Raw genomic sequence first — 18,930 nt, forward strand, 5'->3', positions numbered from 1 at the left:
TTTTTTTTTTAGCCTCATTGCAGATATTGTCTGGAACAGTGGAAGTTCTCCTTACATGAAAGATTTATTTTTTAAGCAGCTAAACAACAGAAACTAAAACAGGCAAAAAACAACTATTACAGGCTAAAGCATTAGGATGTAGTTAACCCTGCTTATAAGTGCCTGAAATTTCCTGTTTAAGATATTCCATGTTCTTTTTATGAGGCAGCAAATGTGAGCAAATCAAACCGATTATTGGCGGTTTAATGAGATCAGGAGACTTAGCCACACAGAAACGAACACACTTGATTCTACAGAAGGCAGTGAGGCCAGCCAATACCAGAAGAAAAAGTCAGGCAGTCTAAATTTAAAGCCTTAATTATGTAACACACAATATGGTGTCAGTCAGCGGCTCGCGCTCCATAGCCCAAATGGTGCCCCAGAAGTTTTCCCACGAGCACTAATTATGGTCCATATCGTTCCAGAGATTACCGCCTACCCAGGCTTTCCAATGAAAAGCCTCCTAACAGCTCGCAGTCAGTCTGGATAGCCAGCATCCCTCACGTTCTGGAGCCGACAGATAAAGGTTGTAAAATAAAGACCAGCTTGTTATTTACGCTTCTCCCAGGGGAATAAACCGAAACACGCAGTGACATTAAAACATTAAATATCCTTCAAACTCTCAGATTAAAGAGGCAGCTGCCATTACCAGGGTAAACGTATCATTAAAAGCAAGGGAGTGCTATCTGGCTTCCTTCGCTTCATGCTTTTTATAACCCGGCGTGGACTCTCTCACAAAGAGGATTTCAAACATGCCATGGTTGTTTACACAGCTCTGCTGAGAGATAGGCAGGCAGTTCTCAGAATGGGTGTTTTACACACGCAGTGGGTGTAAAGGCCACTCAGGGCTGACCGTCTTCTTTCTGTTCACACAAACTAAGTTACAGAGAAAAAAAAAACACTGGCAGTTTAATAGATACACAAAGATCCATAACACCTCTTCATAAAACCGCAGAATATCGGGAGAATTACAGATTAATTTAGTTATCCAGGTTGCTTCATTCTAAAGTGGAAGAAAGGGCTGGGCGGTGTTAACTTTAAATCTAATATTTTGTAGCGCTACCCTGCTAATGATAAAATGGACAATAGAACACTGCATTCATTCTTTGAAGTTGTGTTCTTAGTTACAGCTATAGCTTGAATGGCTGCCTCAAAGACTAGTCTTGAAAAAGAATAAGCTTCCTCAGAACACCAGTTCCATTAAAGGGGAACACGATTTTTTTTTTTTTCATTGGGCCCTTGATTTAACGTTATTACATCATGTTCTACTCTTTACAGAGCCAGTGATAATAAATGAGATGGATCACAAGGGATTATTTTGACATTAATCATACAACAGATTAGTTTAATGTTTTAAGGAAATCAAGGTATAAGTTGTACAGCCTTTATTCATAGCTCTGTCAGGTAAGAAACCGGGCCCATTTAATGTAATTTTCTTTACCAATCATTGTTTGGTCTACGGTTAAACTGAATGAAGTTATTCACTTCAAAGTATGACATTTCTAAGAGGTGGTTTGTGTTATAAAGCAAAGTGCTGTTGTCTTGCAGAACGAGGAGATTATACAAATCTCACCTGCAAGTTTTAGCCTTTTTTTTTCTCCAAGTTATCAGCTATTTTAAGGTTTACTCCTATATTGGTTTGGAATCTACCCAGATCGTAACCCGTCTCCTGCCAGTTGATGGGGGTAGATAGGAGCCCAACCAGTGGAGCGAGTAACTGAGAACGTTTGGTTGATATGGACGATTGACAGGCTTCTTGGAATAAAACAAACCCGGCTTAAATCGGAGGGCAGACAACTTAGAATTTACACAGCATGTTTCTTGGAATACATAGTTCTCACACCTGGAAAACGGAAGCAGTTATAGGGGCCATCTTGGTAGGCAAGCAGTGCGCTAGGCAACCATAATCATCATGGCTTCCAGACAAACAAAAGGAAAGTATACGGATTAGGCCTGAAACAATTAATCGGATTAATCAATAATTGAAATAATCAACCAATTTAGTAACCAGTTAATCGTTAACTGGAGTGTAGAGACTGTGAAACATGTCTTTAGCTGAAAGAGCAACGCACTTAGAGCAGTCAGGTAAGAAACTGGGTCCATTTTATGTAATTGTTTAGCTACTGGTGGTTTTATTTACCAATCATTTTTTGGTCTACGGTTAAACTGAATGAAGTTATTCACCTCAGGCTATGACATTTCTAAAAGAGGTGGTTTGTGTTATAAGGCAGAGTGCTGTTGTCACCCACATGCGCCGGCTAACGTTCATTCATCCTGTCCTCTGAACTGCTGCTAGTTTTACTCACATGCCTGGAAGGTGTCTACTGCTACTACCACAGATGATCTCGCTCTCCAAATGGAATTGAACGATTTAGATTAGCTAGCTGAATGAATAGAAGGGGTAGAGCGTAGCCGCCTGTGGCCCGGGCCTTCTGTTACGACTCCAATCCAGCGCGCGGATGACGTCATACACACTCCGCTTTGTTTAAAAAAATATAAATATAAAAAACATAACCGTGGATGTCTGGGTGACAGGGATTTGCCTACATGTTATGAATGCTGGCGTACCATAAAGAATAAATTATGAACAGTTTAGTTTGTGCCTTCAACTCGTTGCCCATAGGAAGATGTTACCTGGATAACCTAACGGAATATCTTCAGAACGGCTCCAAACGACAAAAAACTCATATGCGTGATTAGAACATGATGTAATAACGTAAAATCAAGGGTCCAATGTTAAAAAAAACGGTGCTCCTCTTTAGGGGGTGTGATTTCTACCATAAAACATCCCATAGTGACTGAAATGTATCATGTTCTTCAAATTTGCCCCATGTAAAAAAAAAAAAAAAAAGGGAAAAATATTAAAAATACAATTAACGATTCAAACATTTGAGTCATCATCATAAATTCTAGTTTATTGTTTACACTATATTTTATCATGGCTAGATAAAATGCCCATTCCTTGTGGAAACCCATGTTTTTGCTAGTTTGTGCCATTGAATAAGGGGTGCACCGATTTATGGCCGATCACAGATTTCAATTTTGACCAATACTGTTTATTTGTTTGCCGTTTTTTTTTTTTTATAACCAACACTCTCAGGTGTTCTCAGGTCACAATAAACCTTCAAACTTCCCATTTTTGTGCAAGAAAAGCTTAGAGTTAGGGCTGCAACTAACAATTATTTAGCAAATTGATTCATCTGTTGATTATTTTTCAATTAATAATCAGAAAGTTTCTGAAAGAAGACTTTTTCCAAAATTAAACCAGGTGAAACTAAAACTTTTCCACTTTAGGAGCTCTGAATAGAGCATAGTGACATACGAAAAAGATTTTGATCTTAAATGCAATTTTACAATTTTTTTATTTTAACACTCTTGGTGTAATTAATGCTCTGAGTAGGTTGCTCTGTCAGCTAAAGGAATGTTTTTAAGAGTCTCTACACTCCAGTTAATGATTAATTAATTAGTGGATGATCATTCCAATAATCATTTAATCACCATTAATCCGACTGAGTGTTTCAGCCCTACTTAGAGCGATGGTAGATAACATGAAAGTATCGTCCGATCATCAAAGATAAAGGAAATCGGGGCCAATCGATTGGCTGGCTGATAAATCTGTGCGCCCCTACATTAAACCGTGCTTTGTGACAGTTCCTAAATACTTTTTATGAAGCTCCTTGCTTTCTAACGCTCTCTTGCGAACCTCTCAGGCCTTTACAGAACAGCTGGACCGATACGATTAGGTGACTTTCGGACGACAGGATGTCAGATTAAAGCCTTGAAAAATAGATTTAGTTCCTTTAATAACAGTTATGCTTTTCTTCAAGTAGGTGTAGAACATAAAGTAAAATCATAATACATTAGGTTAAATGTTGTAATGGGAGAGAAAATGTCAAACAGTTGAAGGGTATATCTTGTATTGTAGGTGAAAGCCAGCCACCTAGCAGATTTAGGCAGCTTTAGAGCACGACAGATCACATGAGATTATCTCTCACTGATCCACGGTAGAGCAGACCGCAGATTCATTGATTCCTCTACCTGCTAGCGCCGCTGCAGATCCTCAGTTATACATTATCCACGAGCGACAAGGAAGGGGACAGTGTCTCCATTTAAAGGGACAGTATAGAAATCTTGACTGTTGAAGGTACAGTGAAGAGGCCCGAAAACTTTAACAGTAAATAAACAAAACTGATCAACTGTGAGAAATAATCATCAGGTTCTGTCGTCCAACCGGAATGTGTTCAACCTGATCAGTAAAAGTTGATGAGCTCATCACGCTTTTTCGTGGTGTGATTTCAGGAGCTTGGCAAGTGACCTACTGACACAGGCTGGGCTCAGGACACTTAAAGCCAATTCTGCTCTCCCTCCTCACCACTAATCCATGCAGCTTCCACCCCACTGGCTACAGACACGAGCGACCGAAGTTTTAGGTGCAGAGCTGGCGTTGCAAATCAATTAGCAATCAGACGGATCTGCAGATACCAAGGAAAACACCTGCTGAGGCACAGTGAGGGAGCTCTGAGTGGGGCTGGATAGGAGAAGCAGAGCCGTTTCAGTTGGGCTGCATGGATTCCTCTGACCTACTTTCTCCCTGACCAATGTGCCTGGTATGGAGAGAGGAAGAGGAGGACATGGACACAAACTAAGTACTTTAAAAACAAAAGTACATATTCAACAACTAAAATAACAAACATCTGTATTTAAATAACATAGACTACTCAAATAGCCCATTCAATAAAAAGTTGATAATTTGAAAAGCAGTTTGTTTTGTGCACTTTTCATGCTCTGATTGTACATGTAGCCCAGCTCTGAAGTCCTTCCATTGTCTATCTGTAGCTTACAGAAAATACTTTAAAATCCTTCTGTTAGTCTATAAATCACTGAATGAATTAGCACATCAGTACATAACTACTGGGGTCTTCTAGTTCCAGTCTACTCTGTCCAACCAGAACTAGAACCAAACATGGAGAGGCAGCTTTTATCTGGAACAACCTCCAAGACTGTAAAAGTGCTGAAAGCCTGAAATACTTTAAGTCAAAGTTTAAAACTCTGTTTAGAACAGCCTTTAACTATTAAAATTAATCTTTTAAAGAGGTATTGATCGACTTTATTGATCTCACAGTGGAGACATTTACTCGTTACATAAGCCCAAATAGTCAAAGAAGATAATGTGCCAAAGGAAGAAAAAGGTGCATCGATATATGCAGTATCTACAGTGCGTCTACATATGAAATACATTTCTTATCATTAGTGTATATATATATATATATGTGTGTGTGTGTGTGTGTGTGTGTGTGTGTGTATAGTATTATAAGTTGGACAAAGTTGTGGTCCAGCTGTTTTATTTCTTTCACTATCTGCTTTTATCATGTTTTCATCTTTATTTGCATTTATTAAGTTTTTATTTTTCTTCAATTTTATTGTCTAATTCATGCAAAGCACTTTAAATTGTCCTTGTACTGAATTGTGCTACGCAAGTAAACTTATGTTATAATGTTTAGCAAACAAAAAACCCAAATTACTCCTAGAGGGCATCAACAAGGTCAGATGAAAAAAAAAAACAGAAGCACAAAAAGAGAGAAATAGGAGCAGATAAGGCGTCAGTAGTTTACCAAGAGAAATCTTCTGTTGACCAATGAGTGAAAAGCAGAGCTGTATGGGAAACCAAGGCCAATGCAGCATTGACAGTAAAATGTTTTACTAGGACCTGGACAGCTTCCTCTAAGACGTCAAGGGAATTTCAAGGAAAAGTTTGAGCTACGCTGCAGGAAAATGACTCAAAACACACCATGGAGTCTGCCTCCAAAGCCGCAATAGAAAGAACAGGCTTTACAGCGGCCTAGTCAAAGTCCTGATTTCACCAGGAGATAAATCCCTCCGGGGTGGGTGATAAAAACAACCCCTGAACAAAAAAAACCAACAGAAAACATCTGATGGCAGCTGATGCTGCAAAGCAAAGCAAACCCAGTAATTAGGTTTAGGACACAAGAGCTTTTTCAGATATAATTAGGTCAGCTTGGATTTTTTTAAATATATTTTTCTTATTGAATTAAATCATTTGAAGACTATTTTCTCTTTTTTTGCAGAAAGAAAAACATCATTGGAGGATCTGACTCTTTAAATTAGAATAGAATAGAAAGTCTCCTTATCGTCCCACAATAGGGAGATTCAGGTGTTTCCAGCAGCAAAATTATTACAGAAAAAATTGGTCAAACAAATATGAACCTTAGAAAAATTAAAGCAGGAACATGAATAATCTCCTCCAGCATAGCAGGGCACCTGGAGGAGCTGCTCAAAGTAGATTAAATGAAATTAGTTTTCATAGGAGCAGGAAGATCAGAGGTCCTGCAGTGATTTCTAGGCCTATCAGAGATGATCCAGCTCCATGCTGCTCCAACACAGCAGATAAGCTCCAAAGCACCGTTATCTGCATTGAAAAGGCCAGTGACCCACATTTCAGCAGCTCCTTTGTTGTACAGTGCTTCCATTTGGGTGTGCTTTAACCCACGCAGACAGACAGAAACACGCAGCAGGAGAGAAATGAGGACTCAAACCCAGACAGTATGCAGAGGGGGAGCTGACATGGCTGGATCTATCAGCCCTCCTTCCGGTAACAACATACAGAAAGCGGCTCCTGGATGGGACCTCCTCCATGAGTCCATCCACGCTTCCCACGCGTTCATCTCCGCGACCACAACCATCCCACTCTCCGTGTGTGTCTGAGCTCCTTCCTACCTGGCCTCTCTCAAAGTTTTCCCTCTCCAGCTCCAGGCTGTTGGCCCCTCCGGTCCTTCGGATCACTTTGGGGATGGCGTTCGGGACTTGCTGCATGGAGCTTTTGACTCGATCCATTGCGGGTTGTAACATGAAAAAAAAAACAGTAGAAGAAAGAAAAAAACGTAGTTCGAAGGATGAAATAAAACTCTCCACCCACTAACAGCCCACGGTGCGTGAACTATGAGCTATGGCGGGCAGCCGTCCATGCTGCTGTGGAGGACTCCCCGTCCCGTTTCCACTGGAGCACTTTTCTGCCTTTCAGTCAATGACAGCAGAACCGCGACCCGCAGCGAAGGAAAGCGTCCGCCATTACAGCGGAAAGCCACTTCCTGTTTCTATTTAACAAAATAAAAGCTCAAATAACAAACCAAAAAAAACAATGAATGAACTGAATATTGTGAGATAATGTTATAACTTTAATGTTATAAATGTAATGTTATAACATTATCCGGTTTCCACTGGAGCAGCGAAGGAAAGCGTCCTCCATTTACTGCCGGGTGCCACTTACCGTTTCTATTTAACAAAATAAAAGCTCAAATAACAAAAAAACAAAACAATGAATGAACTGAATATTATGAGATAATGTTATAATTTTAATGTTATAACATTATCCTGTTTCCACTGGAGCAGCAAGGAAAGCGTCCGCCATTACTGCCGGGTGCCACTTACTGTTTCTATTTAACAAAATAAAAGCTCAAATGACAAACCATCAAAAAAAAAAAAAAAAAAAAAACAATGAATGAACTGAATATTATGAGATAATGTTATAACTTAAATGTTATAAATTTAATGTTACAACATTATCCCGTTTCAACTAGAGCAGCGAAGGAAAGCATCTGTCATTACTGCCGGGTGCCATTTCCTGTTTCTATTTAACAAAATAAAAGCTCAAATAACAAACCTAAAAAAACAATGAATGAACTCAATATTATCAGATAATATAAATTTAATATTATAACATTATCCCGTTTCAACTAGAGCAGCGAAGGAAAGCATCTGTCATTACTGCCGGGTGCCATTTCCTGTTTCTATTTAACAAAATAAAAGCTCAAATAAAAAAGAAAAAAAACAATGAATAAACTGAATATTATCAGATAATATAAATTTAATGTTATAACATTATCCCGTTTCCACTGGAGCAGCGAAGGAAAGCGTCCACCATTACTGCCGGGTGCCACTTTCTGTTTCTATTTAACAAAATAAAAGCTCAAATAACAAACCATCAAAAAAAAAAAACAATGAACGAACTGAATATTATGAGATAATGTTATAATTTTAATGTTATAAATTTAATGGTATAACATTATCCCATTTCAACTGGAGCAGCGAAGGAAAGCGTCCACCATTACAGCTTGGTGCCACTTCCTGTTTCTATTTAACAAAATAAAAACTCAAATAAAAAAACATGAATGAACTGAATGTTATGAGATAATGTTATAACTTTAATGCTATAACATTATCCTGTATCCACAGGCGCAGCGAAGGAAGGCATCCGCTATTACACCAGGGTGACACTTTCTGTTTCTATTTAACAAAATAAAAGCTAAAAAAACTGTGAATGTACTGAATATTATTAGATAATGCTATAACTTTAATGTTTAAATGCATTTTATTACATTTTACATAGTTGAATATGGATTATTCTTTCACAGAGATTGCACAAACAAACCATGACTGTTATTAGGGTTTTCTGGTTATACCTTTGTATCTGAGTCTCAAGACCAACAATAAATGAAATCAGTCACCTCACCATCAGTTAAAGAACATGGAACCCTCTCAGCCACTAAGGCTCTCGGACTTCACCGTTATAGGCTGTTGTTGGATCATAACAATAATTTACATCCTTTTTAATTATCCTTTTCTCCTAATTCTGTGCAGTTTTTTATGTTTCATATATTCCATTTAAAGCATGAGTGGTTCTAGACAGGGGCCAACAGGGGCCTCTGTAGAACTGGCCCTGGCACCTGTACTGAAATCACAGACTGTAAAATGTAGACATAAATAATTAAATCTTGTGTATTTTTTTTTTTGTGAAAAAGTGTATTTTCCTTGATTTAAGTAGAAATGTGAGACAATCAGCAGATGGAATTAGATGATTTCCATTTAAAATAGGAAAGAAATAACCCCATTATTATATTTGGAGTGCATTATATATAATTATCTTATTTTAGCGCAGATCATTTTATTTACCTAAATTAAGGGAAGCCACAGTCATTTTGAAAGATCTTTCATTTTTCTGATCTGTTTGTGCAGTGTGATACTAAATCAATTTCTTCTTATGATATGCACTGACAGAAGAGACCAATTAAAATGTTCCACTTTGCAATTTACTGTAACAATTATCTTGAAATTACAGTCAGCTTTAAGCATCAGCCTTATAAGAAAGGGTCACAGTTTGCATCTGTCAGATCAGGGGTCTGCAACCTTGGCTTTACGGCTCAAGTGATATACTAAATGATGCACTGTTCCCCTGTGTGTTTGTTATTCTTTTGTGCTGTGCCCCTATGAAAACCATTGGCCCCACCCTAACCCCTCTGATAAATTTGTTCTAGAATCACCACTGTGTAAAGGTGTCAGAGGTGCCATCTACTCTCAGACACGTATTCCCTTCACTAACTCTGGTTATGTGCATTGCTTGTTTATTTTCATGAAGGCTCTTTTATTATCACATTTTAGTAGAATTTTAATGCTGCTGGGAGAAAACTCCATGCAGACAGATCCCCATGACCTTCTTGCTTTAAGGCAACAGTGCTACAAATTGCACCACCATGCAACCTGACTGCCACCATTGTCCTTATGGAGGAGCTCTTTTTGCATATCTCACCCTTCCATCTCCAAATGGCTTTCAGGAGGGGAACCGTTTTACCAGCTGAGCTGCACTCTCTCAACCTGCTCTCCAGCAAAAACACCAGACTGATGATGAGGAGGGTTTTACTGCACAGAGTTCAGACAGGAAGCAGCAGGCCAGCAATAGACGTGCCATGACACCTCCCTGCAGCACGAGGACTAGTGGATCTGTTATTTGGATATTTTCTCTGGCAACGGTTCCTGACTCCTCCCAGAGCTTCCAGCCACTGGCTGCAGCCCCATCAGGATCCGCCCACCTTATCAGAGACATGAACAGGCTCACATTAACTCCAGCCTGAACAAAACACACTGCAAGGAGGTTAATATTGAAATACACAGAGAGAAAATGAATATATTAATTGCAGTAATGCTAGGAGTCTCATTTTGTTTTAAAGCATGGATTTTTTTCGCCTTTTTTAAATAAACATTTGCCAAAACAGTGCAGAGACATCATCTAGAATATGCTTAACTTAATTATGAGCTCAAATACAAAACAGACCATGGCTGAAGCCTTGTTCAGATGCAGATGGAGATAACAGGTAATGGAAAAATAAGAAAGGAATCATTTTGAAAGCAGATCAGTTTTGCATGAGGGAGAAAAATAATAACAGTAAAATTATATAAAAAGCTCTGGAATTTGCAGGCTGTGTAATAATTTGTTTTCAGTCAACAAGAAAGAACGTTGATTTAGAAATAAAATGGCCTTCTTCCTTCATGAAGCAAAACATTATATTCCGTTCGAAAGTAGAATCAGTGTCATAGTTTGTTTGTGTCAAGAAAATCTTTAATAAGCCATCTGGTCTCTCTAGAAGCATCATTATCAGTGTATCTGCAACTTCGGAGCAAATGGTCACTTGTTAAAATAATATTCACACTTTAAAAAAAACAATCCTAGTTACAGGTTGGTTCAGTTATTTGCTATATAATTAGAAATATTTTTAGACCCAGAGCAAACTGTAGAGAAACTATATTTCTGCAAATTACAAATAACTGATTACTCTGGGCCCATAGCTACTTAGACCAGGGGTCTGACACCTTTTAAATCCAAAGAGCCATTTTGCCTTGAGTCCAGAGTTAAAAGTTGTTTAGAGCAGTAAAACATTACATGACATTTTAATTAAAAAAAAGATTTTATAAAAAAATGCACAATTGCCAAGCAAAAAACAAAAAAACAATTAGCTCTAAATGCTCTAAAATTACATTTCTTGTCATTTTAATGCCATTCTGTTGTAAAAAAAAAAATTAAATAATAATTCAAATGTCCATTATAAAAAACACAAAATCTTCTAAAAGTAGTATTTGTTATCATGTTAGCTAGTTCTTTATATCAATAGGGCATTAAAAGCCAAATGCAGCTCCAGCGCTGCAGGATGCAGAGTCCTGGCTTAGACCTTTTTATGTGTTTTTATTTGTTTTTTTCAAATTCAATGAAATCAAATTAAATTAATCTTTTGATGCATTTTATAAAAAAATTATTTATATATATATAAATATATATATATATATTTTTTTTTTCTATCTAACTATATATCTATCTATATATATCTATTATAGTTACATACTGTGAATATTTCACAAAGATTGTTTAATGAATGTTAAATCCTTGTAATTTTACAATGTAGTATCTAAGTTGGTGTCTAAAATTGAAAAAAAAAAAAAAAGAATTTACACAAGCTTTTCCCAAAATATAAAAAGTCTATGCCAATTATTTTGTCTTCTTCTCTCAGTCACCGATTTAAATTGAAAGCATGGTTGTTTTTCTCGACTAAATGCCGCCCTCTGCTGGTCAAATGTAAAAACAACAATAAAGTGAATATGCTTGATTATCGAGGGAAAAACTGTTTAGTTTATCTTGTTTGTCTATTTTTTCAGCACACACAAAAAAATGTAAGCATGTAAAAGGTTGAAGGACAAACTTAACATTACAAGGATAGGTATAGAAATACATTAAAAAATACATAATTTAAAACATCACTGAAAGATTTTAAGTTAGTTACATTTGTAAAAAAAAAAAATCGTAAAAAAAAAAAATAAATAAAAAATTATATATGTATGTATATATATATATATATATATATATATATATATATATATATATATATATATATATATATATATATATATATATATATATATATATATATATATATATATATATATATATATATATAATCGGGTTATACTGTATTCTGTAATGTTAAGTGTTGGTTCACTGTTCATGGGAAATGTACTTTACTTTGTCTGGGACAGTTCATTCAATTCATAATTCAACATTTCATTTTACCACATTACTATTTAGTATTTTTTAAATTATTATTGCTTTTTTTATTTTTGTGTTATTCGAATTACTAGTTTATCATTTTCTTTAATGTGAGGGGATGTAATCTTTCAAGAACATTTGCATATACATATATATCCAGTTCTCTAGTACAACCTTTTCCTGTCTCTACTTTGGAAAATCTAGACTAAACCTTTTGTCCATTTTTTTCTTTTTTTCAGACGAAATAATTTACAAATTAATGGATTGATGGAGATACTTTGGGTACATTATCTTTCAATAATGTTTACAACAGACATGCTTTGATTGAACCATCCATTATTACTTTGGCTGTATGGATGTTTTTCTCACCCTGTGTTTTTTACTTTCATTAATTACATCAGCTCCTCATACCGATAAAGAGCACACACTTTTCTTTAAAGGTTTGTGTTTTTGATTAAAATTGACATTTTCTATATCCCCTTTTTTAAATCAAATATTTGTTTGTGGGGTTTAATAGAATGCTAAAACATGAAAAACAATGTTAAAAATCTTTGTTAAATAAAAAAAGCATTAAATAGAAATTACCCCGGATATTATTATTAATATAGTATGAAACCGGGGTATATAACATAGCATAACTGATTTATTGAAAATATATATTATGAAGGCTATTGTTATAGTCAATATCATGCATTTTTCTCAGGGTAGTCTGTAAATAAATAAATTCCAATGCACAAAATCGCAGAAATGTCTCAACTCAGCACGTTAAAGTGTAGAAACTAATGAGGAAAGCCATAAAAGGAGAGAGGGGTGAAAGTCTTTTTAATTAAGTCTCGCGAGATTACCAATGTAACAGAAGACTGGGGCTTGGTCTTGGAAGTTTTCAGATGCATCTGTAGATGAATCATAACAGCACCAAGATGTCGGGACGATCAGGCCGAGCTGAGACCCGAAGTCGGGCTAAAGACGACATTAAAAAGGTCCTGGCAGCCATCGAGAAAGTGCGCAAATGGTATGTGGGCTTTATAAAGGACAATATGGAGGGGATTGTTTTAGTGGACCGCTGCCTGCTATCTTACTGCGTCGCTCAACAAACTTCAGTCGGAAAAGTTAGATGATTGACAGGGTTTCGGGCCAATCATCGCCTCTGGTTAGCAGAAGAGGCGGGGCTTGTTGAGTTTTTTTTCTTCTTCGCTGAGAGCTGTCAATATGGCTCCAGCTGCTTCAACATGCGGCGGGATTCAATCCCCTTAACTGGCCCGTTAGTCTCAGAAAAAAAGACATCAATAAACACGAAGGAAAAAGCCACCATTTGTGATCCGCAGCTTTAACTGTCAGGGAGCAGATTAGGTTCTGTCAGATCACACAGAGAATATCTGATCACTGATTGATGCTGATTGCCGTCGAGCAGACGCGAAAGCTGAACGCCTGAAATAATCACGTGCATTTGATCCACAGGGAGAAGAAATGGGTGACTGTTGGAGACACGTCTTTACGCATATTCAAGTGGGTTCCAGTCACGGAGACAAAGCAGGTGTGGGCCACGGCCAGAAACGGTCATCGCTCCGACTTATTTACATAGAGTCAACCCACAGACTGATCACTGTAGAGATCAGTCACAGCAGCTGTTACAATCATTAGGCATAACATTATAATGCATGGTGAGGTACACACTGATCATATTCATGGCATGTGGTAGAGGGTGGGCCTTATTTTTTGATAAATAAATATTGTGCCCTCAGACCAGGGTCGGAGCTAAATGGGGGGCCAGGGGTGGCCATGACCACCCTTAAGCCGGGCGTACTCTTTGTGATTTTTTTCAATCGTTGCACGCAGCTGCAGGATGCTTCAGCTTGGGATGCATGTTCAGCCCGACGATCTGATGCGATGTACCTGCTCACACTGCATGTCTAAAAACCACGTCTGACTCAGCTACGCAGTGAGATGGCACTGCTCTGACTCGTCTATCTGAAAGCCAAATGAGAAGAAGAGGAATATGAAGCTCACTAGAGTGAAACGCGCTGCCTTGGAAATTTGTGCAATTTTGAGCTGAAAGCCCTAAAAGGCGATGACGTATTTGGACAAAGACATGGCTGAGCAAACGTGGCTACTACAGTCTGACAATTTTACAGAAAGAACTCCATTTCACTCATTGCACCCCTGCCATGCTGCTGTGTTTACATCTGAGAGGTAGAAGGAAAAAGAAGAATCATTGTTTGCGCACTGAGCGATTTGCCCACGACAGTCAGGAGAAAATGAAAAATGTTTGATTTTCTCCTGACCTCAAGATTCCACAATCAGGCTGAAAGTCGGCCCGATCAAAAAATTCTCGGACGACTGGAAAATCGCCGCGAAAAAATCGCACACTGTAAACCCGGCTTTAGCCAATCACTGGCCACCCCTACCAAGTTTTTCCCTCTAATACAGATTGTGGCAGCAGTAATACTCTCAAGGGGAATATTTAAAAAAATGTATTTTTCATCTATTAACAATTTATCGACAACAAAAAGCACTATGGTTAATTATGCTCATCAATATACTAACATTAAAGATGATAGGTACATTATTCCTGCTCTTTTCAGAACTAGATTTTGTGTTTTATGGGGTAAAGCGAGAATTATGTGTCTCTGCAAGTCATTTAGAAGTCTTCAGTGAAATAAAAGATATATAACTATTTGATAAAAACTTATTAAATAATCCATTTATGTAAATATTAGTACTTGTAAATAGCAATTTTATACAGAATGAAAGTAGGTAAGTAATGACAATAGAAAATATGTCTGCCCCAGAACTCAAACCTGAAAGAATTTTACCCACTATAACTTTTATCTAGAAAGCACAGATGTTTAAATATATGCGTCTATTTGTTAGCAAAGGCTGTGGGAAAGTATATTTTGTCTTCATTTAAAAAATGTTGCGCTCGTTAATTTTCCTTTTGGAACAGGGTAGATTGACCCTGAGGTTCTGGCGCCTATCCACTTCCGGCCACCCCTCAGTCTACATTGGTTTTTGTCTGGCCACCCTTATAAAAACTTTCTGGCTACGCCTCTGCCTCAGACATGTTTTACGGTATTTAAAAGCAGGAAGCAGCTTAGCAATGGAAGAAGGATGCACAATAGAAATAAGGCTCATTGCGACTTTTTGTCTTATGTTCTGCAGAACTATAAGAATAAATGACCCCATGTCACTAAGCAAAGGTATTCAGGAATGGATTTAGGGACACCATTAAGTATTGGAGCTGTTATATCGATTTTCCCATATTTCTCATTCTAAGACCACCCCATTAGATCATTGTGAATGCAGAATCTTAAGGACACAGTGGAGGCAGCATCATTTTATGGATTTTATGAATGGATCAAGCTATTTACAGGGTAGCCCTGAAGGGTGTCAAACATGCAGCCACTTCAACAATACTTAGCATTGAATTGAATAAAGAATTCTTGTTTCTCCACATATTTTTTTCCCCTACCCAATCTTACTGAGTTAAAGTGATTTTGGAGACAACAATGGACAAATATTTCAGATGTTTAAAGTAAGTAGAAACTCCAAAATCCATATTACCCCTCCTCCTTCTTTTACACATATATCTGACTTCCTTTTATCTGTCAAATAAAAAAAATCCCAATACATTACACTGATCTTTGTGAATGGATCATGAAAATCTGGAGTTGAAGGTTTAAAAAATAAATTTTATGGTAGCCAATGGATGCAAGCGCACAGTAAACGAAGAAGGAGCTGCAAAAACATGTGTAGGGCTGAAACGGTTATTTGTATTAATCAGGATTAATTGATTACTTAAAAATTATCGTAAACTCATTTAGTTATTTATTAATCGTTAACTGGAATGTAGAGACTCTAAAACGTATCTTTAGCTGACAGAGCAGCTCACTTTGAGCAGCAACTATACCAAAACTGTAAAATAAATATGTAAACATTTTGCATTTAAGATAAAAAACATTTTCCTCTGTCAATATGCTCTATCCAGAACTCCTCAAGTTTAATTTCATTTTAAAAAGTCCTCTTTTAGGGACCTTTTGCTATCAGATTATTAATCGAAAAAATAATTAACAGATTAATCGATTTGTAAAAGGGTCATTAGTTGCAGCTAACATGCAAGCACAAAAAAACAATAAAACAGAAAAATGCTGCAATCAATAAAGAAATGAGCTGAAAATTGGTGCAAACAAGCAGAAAAACAACAGAACGAGCTGCAAAAATGCAAACACCTAAACACGCAAAAACACAAAAAAAAAACGAATGAAACAAAAAAATGCTACAATCGCTGAAATAGAAGCTAAAACCTACAATCAAACATAATTATACAAATAACAAAAACCACAAAAAACAAACCATATCAGACCAGAGTGTTACTTATATATACATGACTATGTTCTAGGTCTGTAAGACTGTCACTAAGTTCTCTATTCTTTCCCCAACTTTGTTTAAAGAACAATCCTACATTAAAGCTTGACTTGTGTTTTGTACAGAAGCTCTGGTCCGATATGGTCTCTTCTGTGTTCAACTCTAGTGATCCAAAGCTCTATAATTTAGTGGCTTGAGTTCGCTACTATTTGTATCAATGTTTTTTGCTTGCAGCATTTTGTTTCTGGTTGCAGCATTTATTGTTTTTATTAGTTTTTTTTTTTTTTTTTTATTGTAGGTTTTTGCTTCTATTTTCAGTCATTACAGGATTTTTTTGTTTTGAGCGTTTTTTTTCTGCAGTTGTTTTTTTTTTTTTTTCAATGTTTGCCTGCTTTGGAGTTTGCATCACACATGTATTTGCAGCTCACGCTTGATTTGCTCATTAATTTAACTTTATTGAGTGCAATAAAGTTCAATTAATTAGTTACTGCTCGTTTGCACCTGTTGGCCACTGTAGAATTGTCCATTGAAAGAAAGTAAACCTTTAATAAGGTGGCAAACGGTCTTTATTGTTTCCTTTTTTACACACACACATACACATATCTATGTGTGTATATATATATATATATATATATATATATATATATATATATATATATATATATATATATATATATATATATATATAGTAGTATCATAGGATTTATGGCTTTGCCCTATATAATTGTATTTCTCCTCTTTGGTCAATTATTTCAAACGACTTCATTCCCTTAGATATTTCGCACCAAATCCACTAGTGGAGAGGTCAGGGGCCTGAAAGACGTGGTCATTGAAAACACTAACTCTATGCTGGACTTCACCGGTAGGTTTAATGGTTATCAGGTAATCAGAAAAACACATCTTTTTATAATGAGCTTGTTTTAAGAGTTTAAGAAGTCATCTTATGTGTTCATAGATGAAAACAGCAACCAGAGCTTTCTGTCAGACGTTTATCAGCCAAAACTTGACAACAACAGCAGCAGCACCTCCAGCTCTCAGCAGGTCAGCCCACCGCACACCTACAGCCTTCGCGCTGAAGACTCTCAGCCACCTATGCTCGGACAAGAGAGTGTACACGGTATGTGGGGTTTGTCTTTAATCAACAGATTCTAACGATTTGGGAATCTGTAGAGTTATGTTATATTCAAAATATTCCAGAACCAGTGCATTCTGGTCGCGACGGTGCAGACGAGCCACCAACGCTCATCAAAGAGGATCTGCTTTCATCAGGGACCGCCAGGCGCAGAACCTCAGATACTCAGGCAAGTCAACTATATGTAAACTATCATAAGCAAAAACAAATGCAAATATTGCTCCTAATTAAATACGTGTTACATATCAAGCATCTGCTGCATGATGTAGATCTGAATTGTAACCTGATCCTTTTTTCTCTTAACAGGACGAACTAGATGAATCGGGAGCACCGCCTTTAAAGAGGATTTGCACAGGGGAAAATGCTGCCCCCAGATAGCTTTTTTTGTATCAATCCACATGCAATGATTACGTGTTCTTGGTTGTTGTAAGATTAGCAAAGCTTTCAGCATATTTCTGGTTCTCTTTAAAACGCAGGTCTTATGTTTCAGCTGAGCTAAATTTAGTGTTTTGTTTTTGTTTTTATCCAACAGAATGAAAGCAGTTTTCTAAATTTTGTATGTCCTAAGGCATTTCTCTTCACATGTTGTAAACATTGGATTTTCTAAGTTCTACTTTAGTTAGACTCTAGCATGTGCCTATAGCTATTTTTATGAACATACTGGCTATCCTATAAAAACAAACAAAACAACTTTCATGTGTAGCTTTATGCAGAGTGATGTGGTACCCTTTAGTTTTTAAGTTGATGTTTCTTGTGATAATCTTATGGCTTATGAATAAAAGTGCTTTTTAAAGAAAATACAGTCTATAAATGGCTTCTTTTTTTTTGGGCTACATGGCTGTTCCTCTAATGTGCTAAGCGATTGTGGGCGCTACAGAAATGTTCACAGATGTGTTTTGAAATAATTTTGAATTTTCAGAATATACCCATTGTGATCCAGGTTGTGCTTAGCTTTTTCCTTAAAAGAGAAATGTTTATTTCCACAATTATCCCATCTTTTCTCAGGATGAGGGGTTGCTAAAAAGTCTCTGATCCATTTTCTTAGTTAAACAGTTTATATTCTAAACTAAAATTGAAGGCTTTTTGTTTTAGCTAATTCATTTGGCTATGTAGCTGAATTATGATTAAGTAATTGTACCTGGTTAATGTGCTAAAGTAGCTTTTTTTCCAGTGTAATTTGAGTACAGATTTTTCTGATAACTTGTTAGTTTTATTGTTTTATGTTTTAACACAAATATCAGTAATTTATACTCCTACTTTCTTAAAAAATGGTTCATTACTTCGATTCATATAGATAAGGAAATATTGTAACAACCACAACTAAAGAGAGATAAAAATCCAATAGAGCAGTTTGCTTATAAAAAAAATAAAACCATAAAACAGAGCGAGACAGGGATGAAGACAGGTGGCTGGGAAATATTGAAATGATGGATTAGACTCTTAAAATGTAAGACATTCCCCATCCATTTCACATTTATGTTATTTTTAAAAGTTATCTTAAAGTTTTGATGTT

The 18,930-nt window shown here is 36.6% G+C and overlaps 2 protein-coding genes across 2 annotated transcripts in view; one reads left to right on the top strand and one right to left on the bottom strand.

Moving 5' to 3' along the window:
• The window catches only part of hip1 (huntingtin interacting protein 1), a 66,833-nt gene extending 59,743 nt beyond the window's left edge, over positions 1 to 7,090 (bottom strand). The window contains exon 1 of the mRNA XM_038267903.1: positions 6,775 to 7,090. Coding sequence (XP_038123831.1) covers positions 6,775 to 6,906 — 132 coding nt within the window. The 5' untranslated portion in view covers positions 6,907 to 7,090. The remainder of the gene's footprint in view (positions 1 to 6,774) is intronic.
• Positions 7,091 to 12,768: 5,678 nt separating this feature from the next.
• bcl7bb (BAF chromatin remodeling complex subunit BCL7B b) lies at positions 12,769 to 18,215 on the top strand. The gene is made up of 6 exons (XM_038267888.1): positions 12,769 to 12,935; positions 13,382 to 13,457; positions 17,060 to 17,147; positions 17,241 to 17,402; positions 17,483 to 17,586; positions 17,724 to 18,215. Exons 1-6 carry the CDS (start codon positions 12,823 to 12,825, stop codon positions 17,793 to 17,795), a joined length of 615 nt encoding a protein of 204 aa, XP_038123816.1. The 5' UTR covers positions 12,769 to 12,822; the 3' UTR covers positions 17,796 to 18,215.
• Positions 18,216 to 18,930: the final 715 nt, after the last annotated feature.

This window comes from Cyprinodon tularosa, unplaced genomic scaffold (assembly GCF_016077235.1).
Source record: "Cyprinodon tularosa strain WSP-4 unplaced genomic scaffold, ASM1607723v1 ctg69, whole genome shotgun sequence".
In the NCBI taxonomy this organism is placed as follows: Eukaryota; Metazoa; Chordata; class Actinopteri; order Cyprinodontiformes; family Cyprinodontidae; genus Cyprinodon; species Cyprinodon tularosa.

Coding starts and splice junctions, on each gene's coding strand:
- bcl7bb (XM_038267888.1), top strand. CDS start 12,823: ATGAATCATAACAGCACCAAGATGTCGGGACGATCAGGCCGAGCTGAG. Junction 13,458..17,059: donor CAGTCACGGAGACAAAGCAG/GTGTGGGCCACG, acceptor TCATTCCCTTAG/ATATTTCGCACCAAATCCAC. Junction 17,148..17,240: donor CTCTATGCTGGACTTCACCG/GTAGGTTTAATG, acceptor ATGTGTTCATAG/ATGAAAACAGCAACCAGAGC.